Source organism: Canis lupus, chromosome 4 (genome assembly GCF_003254725.2).
Source record: "Canis lupus dingo isolate Sandy chromosome 4, ASM325472v2, whole genome shotgun sequence".
Lineage (NCBI taxonomy): Eukaryota > Metazoa > Chordata > Mammalia > Carnivora > Canidae > Canis > Canis lupus.
The window spans coordinates 2,688,433-2,707,500 of NC_064246.1; the positions used below are offsets into that span (position 1 = coordinate 2,688,433).

Consider the following 19,068-nt stretch of genomic DNA (forward strand, 5'->3'; position numbering starts at 1 on the left):
AAAGGCATTCAAATTGGCAAAGAAGAAGTCAAACTCTCCCTCTTCACCAATGACATGATACTCTACCTAGAAAACCCAAAAGCCTCCACCCCAAGATTGCTAGAACTCATACAGCAATTTGGTAGCGTGGCAGGATACAAAATCAATGCCCAGAAATCAATGGCATTTCTATACACTAACAATGAGACTGAAGAAGGAGAAATTAAGGAGTCAATTCCATTTACAATTGCACCCAAAAGCATAAGATACCTAGGAATAAACCTCACCAAAGACGTAAAGGATCTATACCCTCAAAACTATAGAACACTTCTGAAAGAAATTGAGGAAGACACAAAGAGATGGAAAAATATTCCATGCTCATGGATTGGCAGAATTAATATTGTGAAAATGTCAATGTTACCCAGGGCAATTTACACGTTTAATGCAATCCCTATCAAAATACCATGGACTGGGATCCCTGGGTGGCGCAGCGGTTTGGCGCCTGCCTTTGGCCCAGGGCGCGATCCTGGAGATCCGGGATCGAATCCCACGTCGGGCTCCTGGTGCATGGAGCCTGCTTCTCCCTCTGCCTGTGTCTCTGCCTCTCTCTCTCTCTCTGTGTGACTATCATAAATAAATAAAAATTTAAAAAAAAAAATACCATGGACTTTCTTCAGAGTTAGAACAAATTATTTTAAGATTTGTGTGGAATCAGAAAAGACCCCGAATAGCCAGGGGAATTTTAAAAAAGAAACCCATAGCTGGGGGCATCACAATGCCAGATTTCAGGTTGTACTACAAAGCTGTGGTCATCAAGACAGTGCGGCACTGGCACAAAAACAGACACATAGATCAATGGAACAGAATAGAGAACCCAGAAGTAGACCCTCAACTTTATGGTCAACTAATATTCGATAAAGGAGGAAAGACTATCCATTGGAAGAAAGACAGTCTCTTCAATAGATGGTGCTGGGAAAACTGGACATCCACATGCAGAAGAATGAAACTACACCACTCTCTTGCACCAGACACAAAGATAAACTCAAAATGGATGAAAGATCTAAATGTGAGACAAGATTCCATCAAAATCCTAGAGGAGAACACAGGCCACACCGTTTTTGAACTCAGCCACAGTAACTTCTTGCAAGATACATCCACGAAGGCAAAAGAAACAAAAGCAAAAATGAACTATTGGGACTTCATCAAGATAAGAAGCTTTTGCACAGCAAAGGATACAGTCAACAAAACTAAAAGACAACCTACAGAATGGGAGAAGATATTTGCAAATGACCTATCAGATAAAGGGCTAGTTTCCAAGATCTATAAAGAACTTCTTAAACTCAACACCAAAGAAACAAACAATCCAATCATGAAATGGGCAAAAGACATGAAGAGAAATCTCACAGAGGAAGACATAGACATGGCCAACACGCACATGAGAAAATGCTCTGCATCACTTGCCATCAGGGAAATACAAATCAAAACCACAATGAGATCCCACCTCACACCAGTGAGAATGGGGAAAATTAACAAGGCAGGAAACCACAAATGTTGGAGAGGATGCGGAGAAAAGGGAACCCTCTTGCACTGTTGGTGGGAATGTGAACTGGTGCAGCCACTCTGGAAAACTGTGTGGAGGTTCCTCAAAGAGTTAAAAATAGACCTGCCCTACGACCCAGCAATTGCACTGCTGGGGATTTACCCCAAAGATACAGATGCAGTGAAACACCAGGACACCTGCACCCCAATGTTTCTAGCAGCAATGTCCACACAGCCAAACTGGAAGGAGCCTCGGTGTCCATCAAAAGATGAATGGATAAAGATGTGGTCTATGTATACAATGGAATATTCCTCAGCCATTAGAAATGACAAATACCCACCATTTGCTTCAACGTGGATGGAACTGGAGGGGATTATGCTGAGTGAAGTAAGTCTTTTGGAGAAGGACAAACATTATATGTTCTCATTCATTTGGGGAATATAAATAATAGTGAAAGGGAATATAAGGGAAGGGAGAAGAAATGTGTGGGAAATATCAGGGAGACAGAACATAAAGACTCCTAACTCTGGGAAACAAACTAGGGGTGGTGGAAGGGGAGGAGGGCGGGGGGTTGGGTTGAATGGTTGATGGGCACTGAGGGGCGCACTTGACGGGATGAGCACTGGGTGTTATTCTGTGTTGGTAAATTGAACACCAATAAAAAACAAATTTATTATAAAAAAAAAAGAAAGCCAGTACTTAGTTCTGCCCGATCTCTAAAACATTTTTGCCAACAGAATGGATGTTTAATGGCATCTAATCATGTTTCACTTTTCCCTGATCATTAATATTAACAAACATTTCCTCAAATGTTTATTGTCTATCTGAATTTCTTCTATGAGATGTCTACTCATGACTTTTCATTCTTTTTCTTAGTCATTTCAGTTCCTTATGTTTTTCTTAATACTAACACTTTTTTCAGTTGTTTACATTGCATTTGGATTCCCCAACCCCACTAATAAGTTGTTTTTCCATTCCCCTTAAGGTTTTCTGTGATTGTTCATTTAATGAAAGTTATTAAATTTGTATAGACAGATTTACCAGTCTTTTATAGTCATTGGGTTTTTGTTTATATTTGTTTGTTCTACTCTACGATAAAAGTTTCCTACCCCATAGTCTAAAAAGATTTACCTCTATTTCCTACCAAGATTTGCAGTTTTATTTTTGATATTTAAGATCTCAGTCCATTTGGGGCTGGCTGTCACATATACAGTGTGAGGAAATGATCCAATTTCATCTTTTTTTCATTCAGATTCTATTTTTTTACAATCTCTCCCCACCACTCTGACATGCCACCCACTGTATTATAAGGTTCCATACCTGGGCTGATGTTCTTTTATCATCTCCACTTTATCTTTTTGATTAATTTGCTTATCCCTGCACCAATACTACTCTGTCTTAATTACTTTAGCTTCAAAATAAATCCTTATTGGGGCACCTGGGCGGCTCAGTCAGTTAAGCGTCTAACTCTTGGTTTTGGCTTGTCATGATCTTGGGAGTCATGAGATGGAGCCCTGTATCCTGCTCCATGCTCAGCATGTTATCTGCTGAAGATCCTCCCTCTCTCTCCCCGTCCCTGTCCCTCTCCACTCTGTATGTACATACATGCACTCTCTTTAAATCTTCAAAAAATTTTATTTTATCCTTCAAAATAAATACAATAGAACATATACCTATCCTTGCTCTTCTTTATCATAAGTAATCTAGATATTTTAGTCTTTTACTCTTCTATATACATTTTGGAAACATTATATCAAGTCCCATGAAAATCTTCTTGAGACTTTAATAGACAAAGCATGATGTTTGGATTGAACCCATACATCAATTTTGGAAGAATTAATATCTTAAGGCTATTGTCTTCTCCGTGAACATAGTACAGCTCTCATTTACTGAGTAGTAAATCTCTTTTTAAAACTAAAAACTATACATACTTAATGTACACAATTGGATGAGTTTAGAGATGAGTGTATAATATTTTTATATATACACACGCATGATATCATCACAATCTACTTCATAAACATATCAATCATCTCCAAAAGCTTTCCCCTGCCCTCTTATTTTTATCATCATCATCATCATCATCATCATTAATGTGTATGTGAAGGGGTGAGATAAGAACACAACTTAAGATCTACCTTCTTTGCAAAAATTTAGGCATATAATTCAGGCCTATGGTTAACTAAAGACAAGAGCTCTCTAGGACTAACTCGTCTTGCATGACTGAAGGTTTGTATTCTTTGACGATACTTCTCTATTTCTCCCTTTCCTTAGCCCCCTGACAGCCACTATTCTACTCTCTGCTTCTGATTTTGACTATTTTAGATTCATCTTCTAAGTGTATCATGTAATACTTTAGTATTTGTTCTGCTATATCTGGCTTACTTCACATAGTATAATATTCTCCAGCTATCCCTGTTAGCACAAATGGCAGAATTTACTTCTTTTCTAAGGCTGAGTAATATTCCATTGTATGTACATTTCACATTTTCTTTATTCATTCACCTGTCAATAGACACTTAAGTTGTTTATTTACCTTGGCTGTTGTAAATAATCTGGCAATGTACCAGTTGACATTCCCACCAGCAGTGCATGAGGGTTTCCTTTTCTCTGCATCTTTGCTATCTTTAGTGTTTTTTTGATCACAGCCATTCTGACAGCTGTGAAATGATAACTCATTATGGTGTTGATTTGCATCTCCCTGGTAATTAATGTTGTTGAGCACCTTTCCATATAACTATTGGCCACTTGTATGTCTTCTTTGGAGAAAAATCTATTCAGTTCCTTTGTCTATTTTTAAAATAAACTGACTGTTATTGTTTTTGCCAATGAGTTGCAGGACCTCCTTATATATTTTGAAAAGTATCCTTTAATTTTTTGTTTTAAGATTCACTTACCTATTTATTCATGGCAGACATAGAGAAAGACAGAGAGGCAGAGACACAGGCAGAGGGAGAAGCAGGCTCCACGCTGGGAGCCCGAGCCTCGATCCCGGGACCCCAGGATTGTGCCCCGGGCCAAAGGCAGGCGCCAAACTGCTGAGCCACCCAGGGATCCCCTAAAAGTATCCTTTATCAGATACAAGGTTTGCAAATATGTTTTCCCATCCCATAGCCTGCCTTTTCATTGCATTGATGGCATCCTTTCTTGTGAAAAAAGTTTTCAATTTGTAATGCAATTCCACTTGTCCATTTTTCTTTTCTTGACTGCTTTTGGTGTTATACCAAAAAAAAAAAAAAAAAATCATTGCTAAAACTACTGCCAAATAGCTTTTTCCCTGTTTCTTCTTGGAATTGTACAGTTTAGGGTCTTATAATTAAGTCTAGTCCATTTTGAGTTGATTTTTGTGTATAGTCATAAAAACATTGCATATGGTCCATAATTGGATAAAAGATCCAATTGCGTTTTTTACATGTGGATATCCAGTTTTCCAAGCACCAGTTATTAAAGAGACTATCCATTTCCCATTATGTATTCTTGGTATCCTTGTCAAAGATCAGCTAACTATATATGATGAATCTCTTAACAAAATTAATCTCTCAATAAAGTTTAATGATTTTCTCTATAAAGGCATCGTACACCTTCTGTTAGAGTGATAGCTATAGTTACTGAAGATACCTGATGTTACTGTGAATGCTATCTTCTCCTTAATTTAGTCTCAGGTTTGCATCTAGCATAGAAGTGCTACCTTACTAAATGCTTCAGTTATTCGTAGTAATGACTATAGATTCTTTACAGTTTTCTCTGCAAATATGTTATCAGCAAATAATGATAGATTTGCTGTTCCCTTTATTCCAATTCTCATCACTTCCAATTTTGTTTCTTGTCATATCACAAGTTTGAAAAACAATTTACTATGACAGGTTTTTTTTTTTTTTACAACAGACTTCTTAGCACAGGAATATACTGTAGTTGCTAAAATACTAAAAGATTTTGTAAATGTTCTATATTTAAATTCTTCTTACATCTACATGTCTTTATATCTGTGCCATGCTTGATTTGGCATGTTTTACCATCATAATTCCTCTTTATTGCTACAAAGACAGTGAACTCAAACATATACACTGGCTTTAATAAAAGCAATCAAAATAACTATGTGGTAAGATCAATGGAAATATATATTTCCGGGATCCCTGGGTGGCGCAGCGGTTTGGCGCCTGCCTTTGCCCCAGGGCATGATCTTGGAGACCCAGGATCGAATCCCACATCAGGCTACCTGTGCATGGAGCCTGCTTCTCCCTCTGCCTATGTCTCTGCCTGTCTCTCTCTCTCTCTGTGACTATCATAAATAAATAAAAATTATAAAAAAAAAGAAATATATATTTCCAATGTCTAATAGCCCTGTTCTTGTTCTTATCTAACATTGTGAGAATGATACTAGAGATCACTTAGTGGTGATGGGTCAATTAAGCAGTCCCTCTCAGGGCCTCCTATTACAGTTATACCCAAAGCAGGCCCATCAAATTTCTTTTCTTTTCTTTTCTTTTCTTTTCTTTTCTTTTCTTTTCTTTTCTTTTCTTTTCTTTCTTTCTTTCTTTCTTTCTTTTCTTTCTTTCTTTCTCTTTCTTTCTTTCTTTCTTTCTTTCTTTCTTTCTTCTTTTCTTTCTTTTTTTTTTTGTAAGCTATGTAAAGTTAATTGAGAAAGAAATGGAAAATTCCATGTCAAAAAGCATTTTAGTCACAGGCATGGATAAACTCCATTTGATGGAAGATAAAAATTATGAGTAGCCCCTAAAAAGTTAATTGTTAGTGATTATGGCTACCTGAAACTAATAACCTGCCTTGGAGACTAAAAAGATAACTCCTCAATACCATCAACAAAGGCCCAACAATATGCAATATAAATTTTTCAGAAATTCATTAGAATGCTGTATTAACTCTACAATAGAAGTACCAGTATAAATTTAAGTCACTTTTAAAACTAAAAATTCTTTGAAGTGTAAGGTCAAAAACACTGGTTTGTTTTTTTTTTTTTTTTACTGTAGCAGCTGATGCCCTCAAAGTCTATTTCATCTCCATGATGGTGACTGACTGGTCTTTGCAACAGCACTGCAAGCATTAACATTTTGTAGAGGTTTAAATAGTATGGATGGGCACTCCACATTATTTATAATTCTAACATCAGTCTCTGAATCCATGTGGGATAAATTAAGCAAGCCAAACTCACACAGGCATTTCCTTCCAATGAAGGAAGGCATAGTACACAACAATTTTAAAATAACCAATTAAAAAATAAAATATCAGATGATATCCAACAGTATAGACAGAAAACAGAGACAAAGTCCCTCTCCCACCTTCTCCCTGATATATTAACACTCATAAAAACAATCCCACAGAAAGGGAGATGGGTGATGGGTTGGTAGAGTACCAGTTACACCACTGAGAGATACTGGTACATAAAATAGAAATTAAGTTATAAAGATGTAAATTTCCTATCACTTTTGCAAATCTGTATTTGAGGAATGATGGTCATACATGCTTAAAAGCTTATTGAATGAATAAATATAGAACTTAATACAAATAATGAGGTGGCTAACTTTGAGGATCAGTGACTTTTTTTTTTTTAAGATTTTATTCATCCATTTGAGAGAAAGAAAGAATGCATGAGCAGTGGGGAGGGGCAGAGGGAGAGGGAGAAGCAAACTCCCCACTGAGCAGGGAGGCCACGTAGGACCCAACACCAGACTTGATCCCAGGACCTCAAGATTCCCACCCAACTGATTGAGCCACCAAGGCTCCATGGATCCATGACATGTTTACAGAATATTAAAATTACTGATTGAGGTAGATCTTAAAATCCAAACTATATATTCAAGTAGTAGGATATATCCAAAAGCCATTTTTGTTTTTTGGTGGTGCGGGGGGTGGGGGGTTGCTGCTGTTGTTGCTGTTGTTTTTATTTTTATTTTTAAAGATTTTATTTATTTGAGAGAGAGAATATGAGCAAGAGAGAAACAGAGAGAGAGAGAGAATGTGTGCACCAGCAGGGGAGAGGGAGAAGCAGACTCTACAGTGAGCAGGAAGCCCAACTGGGGGTTCCATCCTACAATTCTGGGATCATGACCTGAGCTAAAGACAGATGCTTAACCAAGCCACCCAGACGCCCCTGTTGTTGTTTGTTTGTTTGTTTGTTTGTTTTCAAGAAAGAAAGAGAGTAGGGAAGGGGGAGAAGAAGAGAGAGAATCTTAGGCAGGCTCAATGCTCAGCACAGGGCCCAACACGGGGCTTGATCTCACAACCCTGAGATCATAACTTGAGTCGACTGAAATCAAGAGACAGTTACTTAACCGAATGAGCCACCCAGGCTCCTCCAAAAGCCATTTTGAAAAAAAAAAATGTTAATTCATTTTAAAATGAGATATTTATATAATATCTTGTTAAGTACTATCTTATTTACATGCTCTAGAGCAACATTATCTGATACAACTTTGTGATTTTGTGTTCCAAATCTGGGATCAAGAAGGGTACCATTAGCCACAGGTGGGCATGAATACTTAAAATGGAACAAGTGCCCCTAGGAAACTCAATTGCACCTTTACTTTATTTCAATTAAAATAAATTCAAACAACCCTATGTGGCCACCTTCCTGGAAGTACAGCTCTGTACTAAATGCTTTTGCATTTTTCATTTGTTTTACCAAGGGCTTTCACCTTTCCTTTACAATCTTGCTCAAGGTCATCCCAGAGCCCTGCATTGTGCTTCCATAGAATGTTCTGCACTTCTTCAATTGAGAACTTCTCCACTAAACAGAAATTACCCCAGTATTGACTTCCCTTGGCATACTGTAATCTACATAAAAATAGGACAATGTTTATTGATCTTTGTCATCTCGGCATCCTAAACACAATGCTTTGTACTTTAAAAACTCTATCTCACTGAATTAGATATCAAAAGATGTTAGATTTTCCATATGAAGTATGAGGGCCTGACACACGGTAGGTTCTCATTACATTTTTGTGAAATGAATGAACAGAAATGAACTAAAAGAAGTTCTAAGTGGAAATTTAATGTTTGTGGAAAACTATCCTTTCGCCTGCCATTTATTTTCTTATTCACACGCATCAAAGCCATTTCTGCCTTATTAAATCCTAGCTAAGTAGCATCAGTAGTGTTTCTGCTAAAGTAATTTCAAGGATGTTTGATCAAATAAGCCACATGGCAACCTTGCAATTTCCAGCTGCAACTCATCCGGAGCTCACTCACCCTCCAAGGTGGCTGGTTAGGATGCCTGAGAACAGCCTCACTGTGCTGTGAACCTGCCAGCAACACAGAAGGCACAGCACTTACCATCACCAACATCAAAGTCCTTGAACGCCAGTTCTGAGCCCGAATCGTCCAGAAGGACTTCGCCATTGAGCGTGAACATCATGGTACGCTCTGTCATGTCCACCATACACCCCACGACATCTCCCGCTTGCCATGACCGCCCGTAATGCTCGTTGCCCTGGTGCCACCGCTGAGCCTAGGGACAGAAGAGTAATTTTGTCACAGAGAAAGCCAAGCAGAACAGCACCTACCCCCACCACTGGAGGCATGCCTCGCAGCATTTGAGAAATGATAAGTTTAAAAATGTAACCCAACATATCTCCTGTTAAAAAAAAAAAAAAAAAAACTAAGTCTTTAGAAATTAACTTTTCTCACTATCCTGAATGTTTCCCAGGATATGGATTGTTTTTCTCTATTTGCCAAAATACGAAGAACTGAGTAGAGAATAAAGCTGAGAATTTATCATTGAAAATGACTTCTAATTTTCACCTATTTCAAAATATAATTCCATTCATTGGAACCAATGGCACAGATACTTTAACAAAATAGAAATCTTGAAACATTTGAAGTATATGCTAAAACCAATAAAGCTTCAAATAAAACTGAAAAATATTCTTAAGACATTTACTGAAATAATGAGCCAAAAGTTAAATATACACACCAACAATGTCTTGAATACTTCAGTGAAATATCATATTATAAATACATCTCAAACACAGTTCTGATAATGTGACTTTTCAATCTCTAACTATATTCCATGATTTATGGATACAAAATTTGTTATATTAATTATTTTGTCAGATAAATCTTTTCATTTTCCTGTTAAGAATTGCCTCCATTGTGAATTGATATGTAAGGGGTTATAGTCACCAATGCAAAGCAATAACACAATTATTCCCAAACACAATACATTGTACCTTTAAAAAAATCTATCTCACTGAATTAGGTATCAAAAGATGTTAGATTTTCCATATGGAGTAAAAAAAAATAAAAAACAGTTCAGGAAATGTGTTGCAGAACAAAGTGTGTCAGTTGTTCTAGAAGACACAATATTAACTTCTGGCCTAGAAACACATTCCCACACATGCATACCTCAGTACCTAAATGTCAAATCTCTTCATGATTGCATATTTATTCTAATTTTCCCTCTTTAATTAAAAATAACTTTTTCAAAAAAAAAAAAAACCTTTTTCCCATCAGAGAATAAGATAAAAAATAAAAAGAATAAAATACAATTTTATCAACCAAAAATGACTATAATTATTCTATTGTGGTTAGGTTCATCTATACACTTTATTTATTTATTTATTTATTTATTTATTTATTTATTTATTTATTTATTATTTTATTTTTTTATTCATGAGAGACACAGAGAGAGAGAGAGAGAGGCAGAGACACAGGCAGAGGGAGAAGCAGGCTCCATGCAGGGAGCCCTGATGTGGGACTCGATCCTAGGTCTCCAGGATCACACCCCTGGGCTGCAGGAGGTGCTAAACCACTGAGCCACCCAGGCTGCCCCACATTTTTTATTTTAAAATATTTTATATGTGTGAAATAATCTTTAAACATTTATATAATGTATAAGCAAATAATAAAACAAGCACCTGACCAAATTCCATCACCTTAAGAAAAATTACTAATATTGAAAATAAAAAACATTTTTGTCATTTTTAGCACTGTCGAAAGCATTCTTATAGATATTAAATGTGTATACCTGCCACTTATTATTGCTTGAGGATAAATTCCTTCTATGGAATAGCTGTGTCAAAGCGTTTGCATTTTTTTTACATTTTGTTTTATTTAAATTCAATTTGCCAAAAAAAAATAAAATAAAATAAATTCAATTTGCCAACATATAGTATAACACCCAGTGCTCATCCCATCAAGTGCCCTCCTCAGTACCAGTTCTCCCAACCATCTGCCCACCTTCCCTTCTGCAATCTTTTGTTTCCCAGAGTTAGGAGTCTCTAATAGTTTATCTCCTTCTCTAATTTTTCCCACTCAGTTCCCCTCCCTTCCCTTATAATCTCTTTCACTATTTTTTATATTCCCCACATGAGTGAAACCATATGATGATTGTCCTTCTCCAACTTATTTCACTCAGCATAATACCCTTCTGCCTCCTGCATTTTTAATGAGCCTAAGCATTTTCAACACTTCTGATAGACAAGGAGGATTCATTTTTTTTTATAGCAGTGGAGAAGCACTGTTTTACTTGAATTTCACTGCGGCGGGGCTGGGGGCGGGGGGTGTTTCGCGATCACAAGGACAGAAGTTTTCCTAGGAATTATTTTTCCTGGGTTTGTGCTGCAGGCTGTCCTGATTTTGCTGCACTGCCCAAAGGAGCCAGGACAATGGAGGAGTACACAACAAGAGCATGCTCAGGACATGGCAGCCTACAAAATCAAGATCCTACAAACTTCCACACCTGGTGCTCAGCAAAGTCTACTCACCTTGAAGCCATCAAAAGCAAAGGCATGTTCGTCGGAGCCAAGCTCTTGATCAGGTTGACAACCTGGCCTGCTCCAGCCAACTCTCATGTCGCCTGCAGTGACAGCCTCAAATTCAAAATACCACCTTCCTGCCTTGACAGCGTAGGTTTTCTCAGCACGGAAGATTCTGAATCTCTCACCTGTGCCGCTGCACACTTCAGCTCTGGCAGCTGTGAAGGTAAAGAGATCCTAGTGATCACTGGATGAATGAAAACTGAGGGAGGAAGGAGAACATTACATTTCGTCCATAATTAAACTTACAGTGAGGATGGTAACCAGACCATCTTTCTTAACCTGGCTCATAGTTCACGAAGTGTTTTCATACATATGATCAGCCACTATCAGGAACCAAGGAAACCTCAAGGACTTCCCCTGGGGAGACAGGTTGTCAAACCTCGGTCACATTGCAAGGGTAGGCGATGCTTCCTCCATGAGTACCAGTTTAGGAGGGGACTGTCTGCAGGAAAAACCCTCCCAGCCTCTTGGTGATTTGGCAGTGGTATCTGAGATGAACTTGAAGGCATGGATGGAAAGAAGCCAATAAAAGAGACCTGAACTGTTCTGCCCAAGAAATGAATAGACATTTGTGTGTGAGAGAAGGAAGAAGCAGCCAGAAGGTGAGGAGGAGGAGGAGAGGAAGCAACAAGGTAAAGAGATAAATAGCAGAAAAGGGTAACCACTGACAACTTTCCAGACAGAATGGCATACACACCCATGCACACCCCTAACAACCTGATGGCACAACTCCTCCAATGTCTCACAGCTTCACTGGGATCTGCTACACATACAAATGTTTAAATTTTGAGGGAAAAACAAAAGGGGCAAGTCAAACATCAAGGACCAGTGTGGTGCAAAGGGTGACATCGGGGGGAGAGGGCACAGAATATATATATTTGTGAAAATAAGATGCATGTGGATTGAAAATGCCAGGATTACAAAACAGGCTAAGGGGCTTGGAGCCAGGACTTAAGCTCCCCGGAAATCAGGGGGTCTGGGGACAGAGGTCCACTGAGCTGATACGTCAAAGGAGAAACTGTCAGCTAAGATCTCAGTTAGACAGAAGACATTTAAGTGACATTGACCAAAGTCACATAACTAACAAATAGAAGAATTCTACAGCTGCCTAATGCTGCAGCCGCCGTTCTTTCCAGTCTGCCTCCAATAGCGGGTGCAGAGTCAACAGGCACTGGCTAAATATTAGTTCTCATCTGTTCTTTTAGAAGCTGAGAAAGACTTCATAAATAATAAAAGTTTAATATCAGCTTAACCAATGTATTGATATGAACAAACAAGAACTATAAAAATAATCCAAATAAGCTTTCAAGGGCCCCAATAAACACACAGCCAGATCATCTACTGAAGATTAGACTGGCATAAAGAAACAATGGACTAAAAATATTTGTATTGATTGTAGGACATACAGGTGAACTGTGTCTCTTGATAAATCTTTTAAAAGCTGGATAAGCTTCTGAATAAGCAACACTTTGTTGTTTTGTCTTTTCTCCCACATACAAACCGATGCAGACCCCTAACAATTTAGTCTGCTCCAAGTAACTGTCATGTCTCCAGCAGTGACATCCTCAAATGCAAAATGCCACTTTACATGCATGCTCACACATGCACACACACACACTCACATCATGCAATACATTCAAATAAGATAAAATGTGCTAATAGAGTTTAAAAATTAGACATTTGTAATAGTATATGGAACATGCTGTATGTATGAAATTCTCTAAAGGGGCAAAAGTTTGCTTCTAATACATTCAAGTTGGGGGTGGATGGGCTCCTGAATGAGAAACATCTCTGTGGTGAAGGATAAACATTCTCATGTCTGTTACTTAGTAACAATGATATTTGAGAGAGAAGATGACAGCAAACTGCTTTTTGAGGAAAAAAATATTATCAGATTTTATGATACTTAGAGGTGGTTATTCTATTAAGAAAACAGTCTAGGGGCGCCTGGCTGTCTGTCAGTAGAGCACGCAATGCTTGATCTCAATATTATGAGTTCAAGTCCCACACTGGGTGTGGAGCTAAAGGAAGGGAGAATGGAAGGGAGGGAAGGAGGGAGGGAGAGAGGGAGGGAGGGAGGAAGGGGAACTAGTGCTAAATATTGCAATACTAAAAAAATAGAAGTCAAATTTTCAGACATAGCATTTCCTGCAGTAACAGCACACTGATCCATTACTTCCTTAAATCATGGTTGCGACCTTTCCTGAACTAATCTAAGGCATATAGAATGATCCACACAAAACATTTGGAAGTTACTTTTCATGAAAGAAAAAAGCTCTTGTGTAGTTATCTGTTATTTTTAATTATGTCATCATTTGCAAATAAAATCATACATTATATTCTAGTATGCATTAATAAATTAAACTTCTAATTTTCTAAGGATAAAACAATCTATTCTTCAGAAAACTAAAATACTAAAAACCTCACAGGTTCTTTTTTCCTTTTATATGTTTCCAGGACATTGGACCCCACTCATATTCAGAGTGTTTCCAAGGAATGCCAAACAAATTTTAATATTAGCTTAAATCAAATATGTTAAAAGGAAAATTTGGTATAAAAATATAGCAGATCATTTCCTTAAAAGCCATCACAGATTTCGCTTGATTATAAGGTTTACTATGAATCATTTCCACATAGGAGTAATGAAAATAGGGGGCAGCATATGGAAAATGTGTGGCGGTAACAGGTAACAATGCAGAATTTCTTAGTCCCGGTATTTTATTCCTGACCTCAGCTGATGCATTGTTCTTATACTCATTGATGAGACTCAGCCTGAACTGGAAATGCACCTGCTATTTATAGCCATCATTATGCAACAGTCTTGTAAACTCCATGGATCTTCCTCCAAATGTCTGTATGATTCATAGCTCCTATTCCATATTTTTAGATTAGTTTAGGGGAGCTTATAACCATGGTTGCAAGAAGCAAAGTTCAGCATTCTATTTCATGATAAAATACTAATATTAAATGAAGATCTGGATCTATGGAAGTTTAAAAAAAAAAAAAAAAAGATCCCAGGCAATCTGTAACATTTCTTTGGCATACCCTGTAGCATCAATCAGCTGGATAAAAGTAGGTACTCTTTCAGTATCTGTGAGATTGAATCTAAGAACAAAGACATAGGAGCCCATACCTATGGGCACATATCTAATGGGTAGCACCAGTCTTAAAGGCATAGAGCTCTCCTCCAAATATGCAATTCTTATGCTTTCCTTGATTTTAAACACTATATATTTATATAAGTTTGGTAGGTGACTGTACCTCATGTAAGAACGTATAAATTATTTTCTTTTTTTTTAATTTTTATTTATTTATGATAGTCACACAGAGAGAGAGAGAGAGAGAGAGGCAGAGACACAGGCAGAAGGAGAAGCAGGCTCCATGCACCGGGAGCCCGACGTGGGATTCGATCCCGGGTCTCCAGGATCGCGCCCTGGGCCAAAGGCAGGCGCCAAACCGCTGCGCCACCCAGGGATCCCCATAAATTATTTTCTTATATTGTTATAATGAACATAAAAATAATTGACATTTAAAAAAATGAACCATTAGCAGATATTGACGCTCAAAGAAGAAATTCAGGAATTATGCTTTTAACAAACCACTTCAAGATAAAGGGTAAGGCTCAACAAAATCTTGTATTCCCCATACCCCACAGATCCTGGCACAAAGAGGGCACACACCAAGACTGACCAAACGTGGCCTAAAGCATCCATACCTGCTGTTCCCCAAACTCTACTTTTAAAAGATACTGACCACTAGAGGGCAGCCAAGGTCTAATTATGTATCGAAGTGTCAGGTATTTAAAACAGCTGTGAAGCAAGGCAGGACAATCTCTTTAAAAATTTTCTACATATCTAAAAAAATTTGTACACATGTTGAAAATACTTCGGGGGTGCCCGGGTGGCTCAGTCGGTTGAGCCTCCGACTTTTGAATTCAGCTCTAGCTAGTCATGATCTCAGGATCCTGAGACTGAGCCCCATGTCTCCCTCTGCCCCTCCACCTGCTCAGGAGCACATGTTCATGCTCTCTCTCAAATAAATAAAATCTTTAAAAATAAATAAATAAAATAAAATCCTTCAGGTGTGTTTATGTAACTTTTTTTTTTTTTTTTTTAATGACACTAACCAGTCATCCTTTTCACTTTCTGGTCTTATTTCTAATTGAACAATTCAAACCTTGATAAAACCTTGCAGCAAGAATAATTTAGTTTTTCTTAGACCTCTAACTCTGGGAAACAAACAAAGGGTTGTGGAAGGGGACGGGAGGATGGGGCGACTCGGTGACGGGCACTAAGGAGGGGCACTTTCTGAGATGAGCACTGGGTGTTATACTACATGTTGGCAAATTGAATTTAAATTTAAAAAAACTTAAAAACAGTAACTTAGTTTTTCAAATGTTTTAAAATGTTATTTAGAACAATACTCCAAAAATAGTATGTTTCACATACTGAGTTCATATTCAATGTGTAAGCATCCTGCTGATGAACAGAAAATAAATTATAACCTTGATTTAATTACATAGGGTTAGATTCAATGTTATCAAAATTTTTATGCCCTTGACTTTTTTTTTTTTAGAGTCAGCGAGGGCAGCACAGTCTTATTTCTATGATTACTAGATTTATTTTGCTTTATTCCATAAAATCTCTCACATCTATCTTTTAATTTCCATTTTTCACCACCCTTGTTCTGAAAATCCAAAATTTTCCAAAGCATCCCAACTGGTCTCTCTATCTCTGAGCACTCTCCCCCTCCAATCTGTTCCTTCCCACTGTTGCCATAGTTATATTGCTATTGTAAACTGTGATCACACATCAAGCTTTTGCTTTAAAACTTCCTGAAGCTAGAATTCCCTGTGCAAATTTATCCACAGTTCTTAGCTGGGCTTTCAAGCTATTCCATATCCTGTCCTAATCCCTTGCCTTCAACTAATATCATCTTCTCTCCAGTGGTAGCCATAACTTGGCCTACCAATCATCCCTCAACTCTTTCTATACTTAATTACATCAGATAGACTTTCCCTCTGGCAGAAAAGCTCTGCTTCATCTACTCTCTACTTGTTGACATTTTGATCCCTTCAACACCTAACTTAGATATCCTTTTTCCCCTTATTGATTCCTGAAAATAAATCTCTATGTATTTTCCATAAAGAACAGTCAAATCCCCACTATGAAGCAGGCATTCTATAGTATACTGGGACACAGAGGTAAACAAGACCCAGGAGCTCAGCCTCCACTGGGGAGTCTACTACACTAGCCTGTTTGTTGACCATGAACTTCAGTGAGACAACCAGCCAATCAACAATCAATGGTTCTCCCTAAACTCCAAACTTTCAGAAACCATTACATCCGACTGCTGAGGCTAGGACTTCCAGTACTATGTTGAATAGCAGTGGTGAGAGGGGACATCCCTGTCTCGTTCCTGATCTTAGGGGAAAGGCTCCCAGTGCTTCCCCATTGAGAATGATATTTGCTGTGGGCTTTTCGTAGATGGCTTTTAAGATGCTGAGGAATGTTCCCTCTATCCCTACACTCTGAAGAGTTTTGATCAGGAATGGATGTTGTATTTTGTCAAGTGCTTTCTCTGCATCTAATGAGAGGAGCATATGGTTCTTGGTTTTCTCTTGCTGATATGATGAATCACATTGATTGTTTTGCGAGTGTTGAACCAGCCTTGTGTCCCGGGGATAAATCCTACTTGGTCATGGTGAATAATTTTCTTAATGTACTGTTGGATCCTATTGGCTAGTATCTTGCTGAGAATTTTTGCATCCATGTTCATCAGGGATATTGTTCTGTAAGTCTCCTTTTTGGTGGGGTCTTTGTCTGGTTTTGGAATTAAGGTGATGCTGGCCTCATAGAACGAATTTGGAAGTACTCCATCTCTTTCTATCTTTCCAAACAGCTTTAGTAGCATAGGTATGGTTTCTTCTTTAAACGTTTGATAGAATTCCCCTGGGAAGGCATCTGGCTCTGGACTTTTGTGTCTTGGGAGGTTTTTGATGACTGCTTCAATTTCCTCCCTGGTTATTGGCCTGTTCAGGTTTTGTATTTCTTCCTGTTCCAGTTTTGGTAGTTTGTGGCTTTCCGGGAATGTGTCCATTTCTTCTAGATTGCCTAATTTATTGGTGTATAGCTGTTCATAATATCAAGACAGTGTGGTACTGGCACAAAAACAGACACATAGATCAATGGAACAGAATAGAGAACCCAGAAGTGGACCCTGAACTTTATGGTCAATTAATATTCAATAAAGGAGGAAAGACTATCCATTGGAAGAAAGACAGTCTCTTCAATAAATGGTGCTGGGAAAACTGGACATCCACATGCAGAAGAATGAAACTACACCACTCTCTTGCACCAGACACAAAGATAAACTCAAAATGGATGAAAGATCTAAATGTGAGACAAGATTCCATCAAAATCCTAGAGGAGAACACAGGCCACACCGTTTTTGAACTCAGCCACAGTAACTTCTTGCAAGATACATCCACGAAGGCAAAAGAAACAAAAGCAAAAATGAACTATTGGGACTTCATCAAGATAAGAAGCTTTTGCACAGCAAAGGATACAGTCAACAAAACTAAAAGACAACCTACAGAATGGGAGAAGATATTTGCAAATGACCTATCAGATAAAGGGCTAGTTTCCAAGATCTATAAAGAACTTATGAAACTCAACACAAAGAAACAAACAATCCAATCATGAAATGGGCAAAAGACATGAAGAGAAATCTCACAGAGGAAGACATAGACATGGCCAACACGCACATGAGAAAATGCTCTGCATCACTTGCCATCAGGGAAATACAAATCAAAACCACAATGAGATACCACCTCACACCAGTGAGAATGGGGAAAATTAACAAGACAGGAAACCACAAATGTTGGAGAGGATGCGGAGAAAGGGGAACCCTCCTGCACTGTTGGTGGGAATGTGAACTGGTGCAGCCACTCTGGAAAACTGTGTGGAGGTTCCTCAAAGAGTTAAAAATAGACCTGCCCTACGACCCAGCAATTGCACTGTTGGGGATTTACCCCAAAGATACAAATGCAATGAAACGCCGGGACACCTGCACCCCGATGTTTCTAGCAGCAATGTCCACAATAGCCAAACTGTGGAAGGAGCCTCGGTGTCCATCGAAAGATGAATGGATAAAGAAGATGTGGTTTACGTATACAATGGAATATTCCTCAGCCATTAGAAACGACAAATACCCACCATTTGCTTCAACGTGGATGGAACTGGAGGGTATTATGCTGAGTGAAGTAAGTCTTTCGGAGAAGGACAAACATTGTATGTTCTCATTCATTTGGGGAATATAAATAATAGTGAAAGGGAATATAAGGGAAGGGAGAATAAATGTGCGGGAAATATCAGAAAGGGAGACAGAACATAAAGACTCCTAACTCTGGGAAACGAACTAGGGGTGATGGAAGGGGAGGACGGTGGGGGGTGGGGGTAAATGGGTGACGGGTACTGAGGGGGGCACTTGACAGGATGAGGACTGGGTGTTATGCTGTATGTTGGTAAATTGAACACCAATAAAAAATAAATTTATTATTTAAAAAAAGAAAGAAAAAATAAAATATAACTGTCAATGATTATTTTTTTTCTGGCTTATACTGCACATTTCCTTATACAGGGTAAAATGCACTCCCTTTCTTGGATACTGACCATGTATTTTTTTTAACAGTGCATTTCTTTTGTTTGTTTGAATAGGTAATGCAAAGAGAGTATAAAACTTAAAAGAAATGATATGCAGCTTTTTCGCAACGGG

The 19,068-nt window shown here is 38.2% G+C and overlaps 1 protein-coding gene across 1 annotated transcript in view; it reads right to left on the minus strand.

Annotated features, from left to right (window-relative positions):
- Window positions 1–19,068, minus strand: part of RYR2 (ryanodine receptor 2) — a 727,453-nt gene that overhangs the window by 248,757 nt on the left and 459,628 nt on the right. The window contains exons 28-29 of the mRNA XM_049108740.1: window positions 11,239–11,447; window positions 8,807–8,981 (exon numbers count right to left, since the gene is read on the minus strand). Of these exons, the coding sequence (XP_048964697.1) occupies window positions 8,807–8,981; window positions 11,239–11,447 (384 nt within the window). The remainder of the gene's footprint in view (window positions 1–8,806; window positions 8,982–11,238; window positions 11,448–19,068) is intronic.